The following is a 13941-nucleotide window of genomic DNA, read 5'->3' on the forward strand; positions in this document are numbered from 1 at the left end:
CAACGACGCCAAAAATCGATGCGGCGGAAATTGGTGAATTAAAAATTATTAAAATATATGCATTGCAAATATAGTTCTTAACTCACCAGAATTCCACTTATCAATTTAGAAAGGTGTCACAGAAATTTAAATTTTAAATACTGGGAGTATGAATCCCACGTCGTCTCCCAACGAGTTGCAGAAAAGTGAGCTATTTTATTAATCAGATGTTTTCAAAAAGGTTTGAGTTGAGTAAACATGAAATAAAATTGGAGAATTTGAATAATGTAAATAAAAGCCTTGATTGGGAGTTGATTAGTTGGAAGTCCCGCTGTTGTTGGATTACTCTCTAGATTAATTGATAATAAAAGGTTATCCTGTTTAGTTATCTCTTACTAGGTAAGGAAAAGTTAAACAAGTTGGGATGCTCTGCCCGTTCACAAGTTGTAATCCACTTAATTAAAAGGGATTGGTGTTAGTGACTAGAGGGCAAGCCAACAATAACCTAATTACAATCTTTCTTTCAAGCCTTCCAACTCAATTGGTACCTTTCAATCAACTCCCCATCAAGTTAGGGAACTACTCGCTCATTGTGAATGTAAAATTCATAACATATGAAAAGGAATTAAAGAAAGACATTGTAAATAAAATCAAAATAATCAAATTAAAATAAAATTAATCCTTGTATTAAATAAATCCTAATAATATTCCAATGGTAAAATTAACAAAGCAAAGGACATGGAAGAGTAAAGCCAAGTAAAGAAAATGAACTAGAATGACGAAGTCTTGATGAGGTAATAACTCTTCTCAATATCCCAATGCAAAAAGTGACAGAAAAATAAAATCCTAAAAACTATCAATGTGTAGAGAGAAAAACCTAGAGGAGGAGTAAAAACTAGATCTAAAACTAAAACTGTGTAGAATGAATGTTGTCTCTGGTTTCTGCATGTTCTCTGGCTCTAGTCTGCAGTTCTGGGCCGAGAATTGGGTCAAAATAGGGCCCAAAATCGCTCCCAACGGAATCTGCCGATTCTGCAGATCGCGCATGTCACGCGATCGCGTCGTCCATGTGGACGCGTCGTTCGCGTTTTTCCATGCCACGCATTCGCATCGTCCACGCCTCCGCGACACTTGTGCTTTTCCATTCCGCGCGGTCGCGTGAGCCATGCGGCTGCGTCACTGCGATTTCTACTCTTTCGCGTGAACACGTGAGCCATGCGGCCGCGTCACTTCCCGCTGGTTATCTCCTCAATTTCTTGTGTTCCTTCCATTTTTGCTAGCTTCCTTTCCAATCTCCAACTCATCCATGCCCTATAAAGCCTGAAACACTTAACACACAGATCACGGCATCGAATGGGATAAAGGAGAACTAAAATGCATAATAAAAAATTCTCTAGGAAGCAGTTTTCTACCATGTAATAATTTCAGGAAGGAAATATAAATGCATGCTAAATTAATGAATAAGTGGGTAAGGATCATGATAAAACCACATAATTAAACACAATATAAACCATAAAATAGTGGTTTATCACTGCCCCGAAGTTAGGCGATGCAAATGCGTGGATGACGCGCCCACATCACATCTGCGAACTTCAATCCACGCAAATGCGTGGACGACGCCTCCGCATCACTTTCCCGCATCCTGTACGTATCAGAGAGATTTCTGAGCTGTTTCTAACCCATTTTTCGACCCAAAAAACACATATTAGAGGCTATAAAGTGGAAGAATGCATCCATACATCATACAACATACATTCATTCATAATTCACACTTTTCATAATTTAGATGTAGTTTTTAGAGGGAGAGAGGGGCCCTCTCCTCTCTCTTAGGATTAGGATTAGGACTCCTCTTAAAGAACTTGGGAATATTTTTATCTTCTTCATCACAGGTTCAATGTTCTTTTTATTTATTTTCTCTTTTATTTGTTTGTGAACTTTTCATGTTAGGATTTTCTTAATTAATATAATTTGAGGTATTTCAGACTCATGATTGCTTTTCTTTATTTATATAAATAATTTAGATTTTTCTCTGTTGGCTTTGGTTGATTAATTGGTAACTCTTGAGTTGTCAAGCTCATCGTGATTGATAATCACTATCTTTGCTGATTAACTTAGATTCCTATAACTCTAGTCTTTTCTTGAGGAGTTGACTAGGACTTTAGGTGTTAAATTAATTTGTCCACTTAACTGATCTTCATAGTTAGAGGTTGACTTAGTGGTAGCAAAAATATAATTCTCATCACCATTGATAAGGATAACTAGGATAGGACTTCCAGTTTTCATACCTTGCCAAGAGATTTTCTAATTATTAATTTATTTTTCTTATCAATTAAATTATTTGTTCAAACCTTTTCAAAACCCCAAAATATACCTTTGCATAACCAATAATAAATCATACTTCCCTGCAATTCCTTGAGAAGACGACCCGAGGTTTAAATACTTCGGTTATCAATTCCAAAGGAGTTTGTTACTTGTGACAACCAAAACGTTTGTACTAAAGGATTTTCTATTGGTTTAGAAGATGTACTTACAACGCAATTATATTTTTCTATTTATTTACCGATAGGAAATCCGATCGTCAGTCGCAACCCACCTCGGTGAGTTGCTTTGATGGTGACAGTGCGAAGGATCCTAGATATATTTTGGAGTCTTTTTTCTTATTTGGTGTATGTCTCTCATCTTTTGTATTTACTTTTTCCTAGAGGCTTATTTTGAGAGAAAAACTTGTATAAGCTGTTTTAACTTCAGATTTTTTTATTGTCTGTATATAACTAGCCGGCTTAAACTCCGTGAGCCGTGGCTAGATCTTTATACTATTGTAATCTCATCTTTTATTTTATTATATCTATATCTTGTGTGTTAAGTTTTTAGCTTCGTGAGTATGTTTTGCGCTTTTCACATCTTGTTTTTGAGCTGTATCCTTCATCGGGCTTCTAGAATATATTACTTCTTCTATAAATTATATGTATAAGCTTTAGACTTGTTGTAACCTTTGATTAACCTTTGCTTTATAACGCGAGGTAAGGCTTAGGGTAATTTGGGTTTTATATTTTACCTAGAATTGGTGCTTGTTTGTTTTGTGTGATTTTGTTGCTTTTGCAAGACTTTTTCCTCAAAACTCTATTGTTTCGAGCTTTTCTAGAGGTCGGGGAGGTCTTGCTTCAATTTTATAGTAAATTCTCTGTGCTCCGACCATGTGAGGTTGATGCCTTTCGTTGTTATTAGATTCCCACAAGTTATTTTGGGCCCTCCTTTCAACTCGTTTGGTCGAGCTGCTCTGGGAGGTTAGATAACTTGTTAATGAGGTCGGACCACGATCTTCTTATATAACTTCTTACACCAATTTGAACATCATCGCTTTATCTTGCCGACCATTGAGGCTGGACAATGATTTTCGCGCTTTGTCAAGCTTTAATTGGTGCATGTAGGTGAAGGGATTATATGTGTATTCCCTTCCCTTTCTAGTTTTTACGAGGTTGGTATCCTTATGTATGATACAACTCGTTTTACCCGAGCTATTTTAATTGGAGGATTGTGTTTACGTTTTCAATTTTTTTCAAAGCGTTTACAATCCTTTCTTTCCTTCCCAACTTGTTTCTGTACGAGTCGTTTGGTTGAAGGATTTTTGTTTTTACCCTTTTGATTTTTTACAAATCATTTTATATTGAGTTTTTAAATCGTATTTATGTCTTGAGGGGCATATTTACTTAAGTTACTTTTGCGACTTGTTCTAAAGTCAACTTTTTCAACCCGTTTTTCCCGAGTTGTTTCAAGGTTTTTTTATTTCAATTCGCATATGTAACTTCTTTCCACCAATTGGTTCCTTGTCGCTTCATCCGGGCGACCTCTATATGATCTGCCCGTGATTTTTGTGGTTTGTCAATCTTCAATTTGTGTGTTTTAATTGTAGAGAATTAATTCCCATAAAAAATTGTATTATCTCCTTATGTTAGAGGTGTGTCGTGACTTGGGCAGCTCGTCACCTTTGAGGTCGAGGTAAATGCTTGGCATATCGAAAGCCTTTCAAGCAAAGAGGTCGAAATTTTTTTTTTCTATCCTTAGAGGTTCTCGACCTTATTATAGAATCTGACTTTTAAAAGAGGTCGGAATTTCTTTCTAGTAAGCTTCGAGTTTTTCGACCTCATTGTAGAGTTGATCATGAAAGACGTCGTATTTTTTCATAGACTCCAAAATGAGGTCGGATTTTTTCTTTTTTTTGTCAGCTTGGAGGTTTTTAACCTCTTTATAGAGTCCAACCTTTAACAGAGGCCGGATTTTTTTCCGTGAGCTCTAAAAGCGGTCGGAATTTCTTTTGTAAGCTTGGAGTTTTCGACCTCATTGTGGAGTCAAACCTCTAAAAGAGGTCGGACTTTTCTTCTTGAACTCTAAAAGAGGTCAGATTTTGTACCGTCTTCTCCGACCTGCTAGACTTTTTTGAAGTTGCTGAGATGATTTTGTGAATCAGTAGATCTATCATAGGAATTCATGTTGGGATGTTGGAAATTTCTTGGGACCTTTGCATGCCTGACCTCTTTAGAGAAAAGGTCGTCGCCTCCAATGAAGACTAAGTCTTTGTCATCTCGACTTTTTTTCCTTTGGCTCAGATTCTAGTTTTCTTAGTTTATCTTCAACCTCTCTTCTTTTGTGCAGCTCTTTTTGGAGTTGGCTCTCCAATTCTCTTCATCATTCTAACTCGTTTCCCAAGGGGTCTCCATCTTTTGATCTGAAGTTGGACGCAATTTGTCCTTCTAGATGTTGATCATCCACCATTATCAAGGGTTGAACTCCAGGTCCCCGGTAACGGCGCCAATGTTTCGAGGGTTACCTGAAACTAGATTGCTTTTGGGCTTGTATGTGAGGCTTAAATCCTCAATAGAGCAGATTCCGACTTAGCCTACGTCCAGTAGCTGTCGTCCGAGTTGTTTGTGAGAAGGTGAGGGGGTGCTACCTGCAAAACACTCCGCTGCTTAAGTCAGCAAGGGTCTTAGCAGGTTTAAGTATATTAGGACTTAAGTATACCTGAAGGGTATTAGTATACTTATAGGTGATGAGCTAATAACTACCGTTGGAGTAGTTCTACCATTGGTAGTGGATAACCGTCCCCTTTTTCTAGGATTGTTGAAATCTCTCTTCTAAAAGTAGTGGATAACCGTCCCCTTTTTCTGGGCTTTCTCTGCTTTGATCCTAACTTATGTTTTGGGTCAAAGTAAGAACAGAACTATTGCGATATTTCCATAGCAACAACTTTTTATGATACAAATATTGTAATTTGATATTTTGAATGTATTTTAAATGAAAAGTTGTTCAAATATCAAAATGTATTGCATATATTGTTTAAAATATAAGTACGACATTCACAACATTTGTTTTATTTTTAAAATTAAAATTATTGCATACATTAAAAACTTTGATAATTTGAAGCTTAATTTATAATGTATTGTTATATTAGAGAATTGAAGAATATTAAATTTCTTTTAGATAAAATTGAAGAATATTAGATCTGATATAATTTTTATTATCTTTTTTATGGTTTTAATTTTATAGTAGTAATTTTTCATCCATGCCAGATCCTATGCACAATAACAAAGTTGTGATAATTCATCTAAAAATATTTCACAAAAAAAATGCAAAATAAATTACACATATTTCTCTATGAAATGTCTAAATATTAGATAAATGCTTTTAGCTACTGATACTTCTGCTGAGAGTTCCACACACCAGACACACCAGAGCCCTTATAAATTATAAAATACGCATAAGTAGAGTGATACAATACTTTATATTTTTATAACTTAACGATTTTACAAGCCTCTTCACATGAATGAGCAGATCTCTTTATAGTCCTTCTATAATCTTCTAAGAGAAGCCAATCTCTTTTCAAGATCTTCAACATCTTGGGATTCCTGCGGTCTGCTGCATGCACAGAAATAAATATTGTCGCTTAAAATCCACAACGCGATAAAAGAAACTGTTCTGTTGTAGAAAAGAGTTATGAATAGTCAACAAATAAATGCATCTATATTATAAGACAAAAAACTCCAAGCCAACCAGAACTTGTTGCCGGAAATACGAATAGTGTGTGTGTACCTTGGAGCAACATTTTCGGTATTCCTTGAAGCAATCCGGCCTTTTGGCGCCGAAGATAACTACCAACAGAGAAGACTACCCATCAGAGACAACATTTCGCAAAATAATGAAAATATAAAGAATGACTGCGAAGGACAAACGGATTTATTATTGCGCCCAAAACCAACCTGGGATGCAATATCCACTCCAATCTCATCAAGAACCTGTCAAAAATAATTGAAAATTAATTAGGCATTCCATGGAATGAAATATTTGATGAGCAAAATCATAATAGCAAGCTATATAATCGATTAAGTCATGGATAACATTCACCTGATTAGTGAGCTCTTCTGTTTCTTCCTCGGCTTCATCTTTGTCTAAAGTTTCATCTATAGATTCTGACATCATCTCAATCTGCAAAAAAGCTTAGGATGAAGTTGACCACAAAAAATAAATAGAAAAGCTATCAGGCAGACGGCGTCAACACTGCTTGCCTTATTGATTTTAATTCTCTTGCATATTTCAGAGATCCTCTATTCTTCAGATATTCTCTCTTTACTTTTTCAATAGAAAGTGAAGAATATTTTCATAAAGAAAATGCTAAAACATACTAGAAATGGCTTGCATTATTCCTCATCTTTAGAAAATTTCTTCACTCAAAAGTTCAGGCAACAAAGGAAGTCCCGAGAATACACTTTGTCTAGAGCTCAGCCTTCATTCTCTTTTGTTCCTAATTTTTGTTCTGGTATTTTACCCCAACTCTTTTTTTACTGGTATCACACATTTCTGTTTTTAACTAGAAAATTCTTTGTTTTTTTATTGATCTTTACTCCTAATTCAATTTTATTTCATTGTTGTTGCTTCATGTTCTTCACTTATTGGCACTCAACACGAAATTTGTTTTAACTATTAGGCACAGATTGCCGACTAGAAAACGCTGTTGACTATTCTACCCGCTCTTAATTTTTATGATTGCTTATGGCAGGCTTGTTGCCTAATTCTTGGAAAAAAGAAAGTATAGTATTCTCTCCCTTGTTAAAAAATATGAAAGCATTTCAAATTTCTTCAAAACACACAACCAAGTCAACAATACTTTTATACTGAGAGAAAAAGTAGTTCCTTCTTTAATATTCAGTGTGCAAAGCAAACCGTGATCTTCCTATCTAAATTTCTTAACCCTACCACTAATGCAGGAAAAATGCTCAAGAAAATGTAGGAATGTGCTCAAACGGATAAATTACCGTCATGTCCATTTGTGCCGATTGCTTTTGGAATTCTCTAATCACTTTAGCCTGTTTTGCTGGTGCCATTTGCTGAAAAGAGAAGTAAAAAATTATTACTGTATATTTTGATCACATAGTACAACCTCTAGCAAAGATCTATTATTGTCACAACCTTTTTGTAGCACATTATGAACTTTTAATTAATTGATAGGAGATAAATCATGGTCTGAGGAACACATATTTGCACTTTTAGTATTTAACTATAAACAATGGTTAAAATTTGGAAATAATCTTTTGACCTTTAGATGTTAAGGAAGGTGGCAGGCTTTTGTTGATATCGACACTACATTCATATCTTTGTCATGGCAGAAAAAGGAGTTTAATCGTGTATAATATACTAATAGCACATACTGTTAATAACTAGCCAACTTCCACTTTAGTTTTGGTTACAACATATTGATAAATAGAGTGACAACCCAAATTGTTCCTCAAGAAATTTTAGATCAGACACTTTGGTCCCGAACAATTTTTATTGCAATCATTAATTTAAAGTAATAAAAAGAATCCAAAGTATCAGACCTTGTTCATTGCTGCCATTGCTTTTGTTGCCCCCTTCATTCCCGTTGAGATTGAAGTGCTTGCATATAATGCCTACAAAAGGAAATTTTTAAATAATCAAAATAGAAAACTTCTTATCATAATTCTTTTGATACAAATAAAAAAAATATATTATCTCTTCTTGCATACCTGTGTGTGAGTTGCTACACCCCTGATCTGGGCACGACTTCCCTGCAAATTGGTTATTTGTTGTCGTAATCGAACAAGTTGGCGAGCCAGGATTTTAGTGGCAGCCTGTAACCATGCACTTATTTACTCGAAATTGATAATATTACTAACAGTGACTCCCAACTATTTTTTCATATCTGTGATTAGAGTATTGAGTGTGTGCTTAGGTGTGCTATATTTTAGTTTATATTGTGGAATCATTAGTTGTGTAATTGGTTGTAGACGATTGCATCCTGAAATGATTAGTTATGTACTTATGTAGGCATAAAGAACCTAGCAACTGAAATCTCAGATTCAGTCTTCAGAAGTTCTAAAAATCCCTAGAAAATTAAGTAAATGGCATCATAAAAGAACAGAAGAACTAGTCCAAGACATGGAAGATTGTAAAATTAGTAAATTTAGAAAAGAATCATATAAACAATAAATAACAAAATCAGATATGGACACTTTCAAATTTTTTATAAGCCAAAGAAGTCTTCTTTACAGTAAAACAACTGATGATTTATCAAAAATAAATAAATAAAGGCAATTCATGACTTCCCCCTAACTACAAAAATTGCACATCAAAACTACCCAAGGCTAAAATAACAAGGTAGATATGATTTAGTACTTTCTAGTTCTGAACTATAAATAATTGTTCATTAGACATGCTAATGACAAAGTTTCAACAAAGATATATGTGATTCCTCTGTTTAAATTTCATTGGAAATTCTAGATCAAAGCTTTGTGTACTAAGAAATCGTATTCTGTACAACAGCCACATTCAAGTGACCTAACCGTTAACCATATTTCAGAACTCTACATGCTCCAAATTTGATGATGAAAATAAATCTGTAATTGAAGCATTATCTGGACCAGTTCTGGGCTATTCATGTGGGATTATTGAACAACATCACATCTTTGGAGCAAATGTACTACTCAAGTGCAATACAAAGCACACAGATATGTATCTGATCAAAGATTTGCTATCAAGATCAAACAATGACCATACAAAAATATGTGAGACACAAAAATGAGAAAAACTTGCCTCATTTCCAGTTTTAGCTGTTTGTTTGATCTCAGCTACCAATTTTTTTTCCTGTAATGCACAAGGAAGTTAAACTCAAATGAAAGATGAAACAGAATAAGGTCTCTGCTTGGTATTATGTACCTCCATCTGAAGTGATGCTATCTCTCTTTCAATGCCTACAAGAACAAGGGTGAATAAAGAATATCTTAAAGGAAATACACCTTATTAAAATTAAATAATCATATCAAATGTTCCTCACAAAGCCTTTTTGTCATAAGTTGATTTTGATACCAACAGTTCCAGATGAATAAAGTCAGGGTAAATACTCGAAGACTGAACATATACGGTATGTAGAAAAATTGGAGCAGGGGAAAACCACAGTTAAGAAACAAAAATATCAGAAAATTCAAACAAAAAGATTTTGAACAAGAAAATATAGGTTTAAAATAACTGACTCATCCTTTAAAAAGAACAATCCTTGACTTTCACAACTAGTCAGTTGCATTTCAAAACTAACATATCCTGTAAAAATATTATGCCTGTTTGGAAGCAATAGGAAACCAATAGTAAGCTAGCCACTAATTTAGAAGAACAAAATATACAATTTAAACCCATATTTTGATCATCAATATAAATAGTTTACATTGGAAGTATTACTTGTACATATCTTCCCCATAAAACATTTGATCACATTTCACGCTCTAACTATTTGGTTGTAACTATTATTACCCATCACATTCTGTCCCCAGTTAATTATGAAAACGCACACGATATTCATTATTCTTTTCAGATATGGAAGGAAAGAAGAAAAGACACCGATCGTGACTTTCTTGACAGCTAAATGCATAAATAGTATGTCTACTTTGGGACTCCGTTAATTATTTCCATTTATGAAGTTTCTGCAGTGCACTTTAACAATCTTAAGAAACAATTAGTTCATTCCAGGGAGAAAAGAAATAGAAATGGTAAAGGGAAGATTCCAAATTGAAGTGAAAACACAACTGTTTACCTGTACCACATACCAAAGCAAGTTAACTCTCTAATATCTATTCAAGAAATTTAGTACAGATGCAGCAAAATATACAAGTCGAAATAAACAGAAAAATATTGAATAAGCACCCAACCAAGTAATTACCTCTTGTTGCAACCGCCATTTCCCTCTTACTTGTCCGCAGAGCCTCTATAATTCCCAAAAGAAAAAAGAGAGTGAAAAAAATGCACAAACAGATGGTCAATGCTAAATCTTTGAATTCCTAATTTTGATCAAAAGCTTATAATTTCCAATTTTCCACCTAACCAATTTTTCCCAGCACTCACAATCTACAGAGATGTATTATTTTATTTCCTTTTTTCAAAAAATCAAAGGTACGAATTTGAATGCGAGTTTCGAAATTCAGAGTGCGGAGAAAGTGCAAAAACGAAAGAATGACACGATATGAGAAATGAGGAGGAAGAAAAGGTGGACCTTTGGGTGAGGTTTTCTTCTTGAAGAGGTTCATGGTTGTGTGTCTCTGTGAATGGAAGAGGAGCAGAACCCTAATTGAAACGGACAGTAGCAGCAGCGTAGGAGCTGACTAGCACTTAGCACGGTGGACAGTGTGTGTGTTTTGTATGAGAGAGAAAATGGAAGCTTTGGGGAGCGTTCTGCGTCTCCACGTAATACCCAACGGTACTCATCCAACTATCCAAGTAGCCGTTGCAGCTTTCCTTAGACTAAAATAGGGACAAATAAAAAATAAATAAACTATCAAAATAATACATGAAAATTCAGGTAGTTGACAAAATAACTTTAAAAAATATTAATGAAAAATAAATTTTTGAAAAATTAAAAATATTACAAAAATTTTAAAACTTAAATATATATTTGACGTACGAAAAATTACCGATCAAGAGTTTATAGCGAAAATAATGTTGTAAGTATAGTTCTTAACCAATGAAGATACCGCATATTAATTTAAAAGAGTTGTCACAAAAGTTAGAAATAAAATACTGGATGAATCCCAGGTCGTCTCCCAACGAGCTGACAAAAGAGTGCTATTTTATTGATCAGAAGTTTTCCAATTATTTTTAAGAGTTGAAGAACAGAGAGATAAGTGGTTGAGAATTTATATAATCAAATAAAAAGCCTTGACCGGGGATAGATTAATTGGAAGTTCTATCCTTGTTGAAATTTCTCAAGTGTAGCTTCAAGAGGTTGTTATTTTCCCTTAGTTAACCATTACTAAATAAAGAAAAGTCAAGTGATTGAGCAAACTCTTATTTGTGAGTCCTAATTCTCTCCCTTGGGAATAATTAGTGTTAGTAAATATAGAATTAGCCAATAACTTCCAAATTAACTAATCATTTGGATATTCCAACTCAAGGGTCTCCTTTTTAATCAACCCCCAAGTCAAGTGGGAGGTCTACTCCATTGACATGAATATAACTTTCACAGAATTAAGAGAGAAATAGAAGTGAGACTAGGGATGGCAATGTGTCCCCATGGAGGCGGGGACATGCCCTCCGCCCCCCGCCCCCCGCCCCCAATATCTGTCCCCGTCCTCACCCTGTCCCATGACGGGTAATGGGGACCCCGTATCCGCCGGGGACCTGGGTCTCCACGGATATCCGCAGATTTTTGTAAAAATTAGTAAAAATTGAGAAAAATGAAAAAAATTAGAGAAAATCAAAGATAATCTTCAATTTTCATTACAAACATAATATCCATAATCTTTAAAGACTTAAATAGCAATAACAACAAACATAAACATCCAAACATATCCATAAACAATCTAATATTACATAAACAACCAACCATATTCATAAACAACAAAATAAAGTTCATGACATCATAAAAACATAATTCCACCATCTCAATCTTCCTTTCATCCCACAATGGTAGTGATGGTAGATTCCGACTTACTTGAATCCTACATTGACAAGAAAATAATTTAAAGTTAAAATCATATAATAACTCAATAAGTCAATAATATAAAAACATAGTGTGTTATATGTAATTTAATAGTTTACTTACGTCAACATCTCCTTCAATGTTATGAATTGTGTAGCACTCAAATCGTATGTTAGTTGTAGTGCCAAGTTCATTCCAAAGCCAATCTTGATTACATATTAGAGCCTCTAATGTGTCCGGACGCAACCTACTACGATGTGGCGTAACAAATCGACCACCCGTACTAAATGAAGATTCAGAGGCAATGGTAGAGATAGGAATTGCCAAAAAATCTCTAGCAATAGCTTGCAAAGTAGAAAATTTCGCTCCATTTGACTTCCACCAATTTAAGATATCAAAATCTTGTTCAGTTTGTGGTACCGGTCTCTCTTCAAGATAATAATCCAACTCGCTCTTTGTATCAATAAATGCAGATTCCTCACTTACATGTGCAGCAAAATCAGCTTGCCAATCCTCATGACTGAACTTCCTCCTCTTTGAACTTGAAGGAATTGATGGTGGTGGCGGCATATCTAATTGAGCAGCTTGGTCTCTCTCTCTTTCCTTTGTTGCATATTCTAAAACTAAATCTTGCACTACCCTTTTCACTTGACCAATTATAACACATGCCTCCGTCTCACCATATATTTTACGAAAAAAGAAATTCAATAAATATATCTTGTACCTAGGATCCAAAAGAGTCCCAATAGCCATAACTGTATTAATCACACCTTAATACTTTTCAAACTTAGTTATCATACTAGTAGCCATCATTTCAATTATCTCATTTCCACAATTTTTTCACTCCATCAAAGCTAACTTAATCACACAAACCTTAGGAAAATAAAGATTTGATGTAGGATAAGTTGTTCCAGAAAACAATTCAGTCACATAAAAAATACCCTCAATCTTTGAAAAATTTCATCCGCCATATCCCAATCCTTCTCACTAGGCAAAGATTTATATTGACTCTCACGCAATGACAACCTTTCAAATACATCTCTATACATAATTGTAACTTCAAGCATCAAAAATGTTGAATTCCACCTAGTTTTACAATCAAGACAGAGATTTTTTGTGTACGGTATTTTAAGTTGCGCACATGTTTCCTTAAATTTTTCTTCTCTTTTAGGTGTTGCAGTCCAATAATGAACACTATCCCTCACCCTTTCAATAGCATGTGAAATAAGTTGTAACCCATCCTTGACAATCAAATTTAATTTATGCGCACAACATCGCATGTGAAATAATTTACCACCCAAGATAAAGTTTCTATGTGACATTTTAGTCAAAATATTCTCAATCATAACGTCATTAGTACTGCAATTATCAATAGTCAAAGTGGATACCTTCCTATCAAGATTCCAATCCATCAAACAATCCACAAGAACCTCTGAAAGTACCTCATCCGTGTGGGGAGCCGGCACATATATAAACCTGTAATGATAATTTAGTACAATTATAACCAGCTTTGCAATTATATAAACATTCGGAAGAACCTATAATGATAATATTATTACCTCACAAGACGGCTTTGCAATTTCCAATAATCATCAATGTAATGAGCCGTAACAGCCATATAACCTTTGTTTTGGTTGCTTGCTTCCACATATCAGTCATAATTGCAACTCGACTTTTATTACGCTCAAGGACATTCATTGTCTTCGATCTCTCATCGTTGTAGAGCTTCAAGATGTCACTCTTTAAAGTGTTGCGAGTAATCACCTTGAAGAGAGGTTGCAAAGCATTGCAAAATCGTCGAAATCCAATGTGATCCACAATAGATAGTGGATACTCGTGAAGACAAACCATAACTGATAACTCTTTCCTTGCATTTTCTTGGTCGAAGGTATATGCGCCAACCACAACTATTTTTCCACTAGTTGTTGGAGTTGTCTTCATCATACATTGTCTTATATCTCTAGTGGTGCGGAGCTTGCAGCTTTTGA

General features: G+C 34.7%; 2 protein-coding genes across 3 annotated transcripts; both read right to left on the reverse strand.

The window, feature by feature from the left end:
• Window positions 1-5552: 5552 nt before the first annotated feature.
• On the reverse strand, window positions 5553-10773 carry LOC112790651 (vacuolar protein sorting-associated protein 2 homolog 2). Of its 2 annotated transcripts, none has more exons than XM_025833156.3 (11): window positions 10529-10773; window positions 10199-10243; window positions 9205-9239; window positions 9082-9132; window positions 8016-8120; window positions 7848-7919; window positions 7287-7358; window positions 6379-6459; window positions 6234-6269; window positions 6067-6125; window positions 5553-5889 (listed from the first exon to the last, which is right to left on the reverse strand). In XM_025833156.3, the coding sequence occupies exons 1-11, from the start codon at window positions 10560-10562 to the stop codon at window positions 5826-5828; spliced, it is 654 nt and encodes a 217-aa protein (XP_025688941.1). In that variant the 5' UTR covers window positions 10563-10773; the 3' UTR covers window positions 5553-5825. The 2 variants fall into 2 exon arrangements, with proteins under 2 accessions (XP_025688941.1, XP_025688940.1); XM_025833155.3 differs by having other exon boundaries at window positions 5553-5892; window positions 10529-10754.
• Window positions 10774-11927: 1154 nt separating this feature from the next.
• LOC140183498 (zinc finger BED domain-containing protein RICESLEEPER 2-like) lies at window positions 11928-13894 on the reverse strand. The gene is made up of 4 exons (XM_072231947.1): window positions 13518-13894; window positions 13248-13429; window positions 12077-12708; window positions 11928-11972 (listed from the first exon to the last, which is right to left on the reverse strand). Exons 1-4 carry the CDS (start codon window positions 13892-13894, stop codon window positions 11928-11930), a joined length of 1236 nt encoding a protein of 411 aa, XP_072088048.1.
• Between the last annotated feature and the right edge of the window lie 47 nt (window positions 13895-13941).

Source organism: Arachis hypogaea, chromosome 3 (assembly GCF_003086295.3).
Source record: "Arachis hypogaea cultivar Tifrunner chromosome 3, arahy.Tifrunner.gnm2.J5K5, whole genome shotgun sequence".
NCBI lineage: Eukaryota > Viridiplantae > Streptophyta > Magnoliopsida > Fabales > Fabaceae > Arachis > Arachis hypogaea.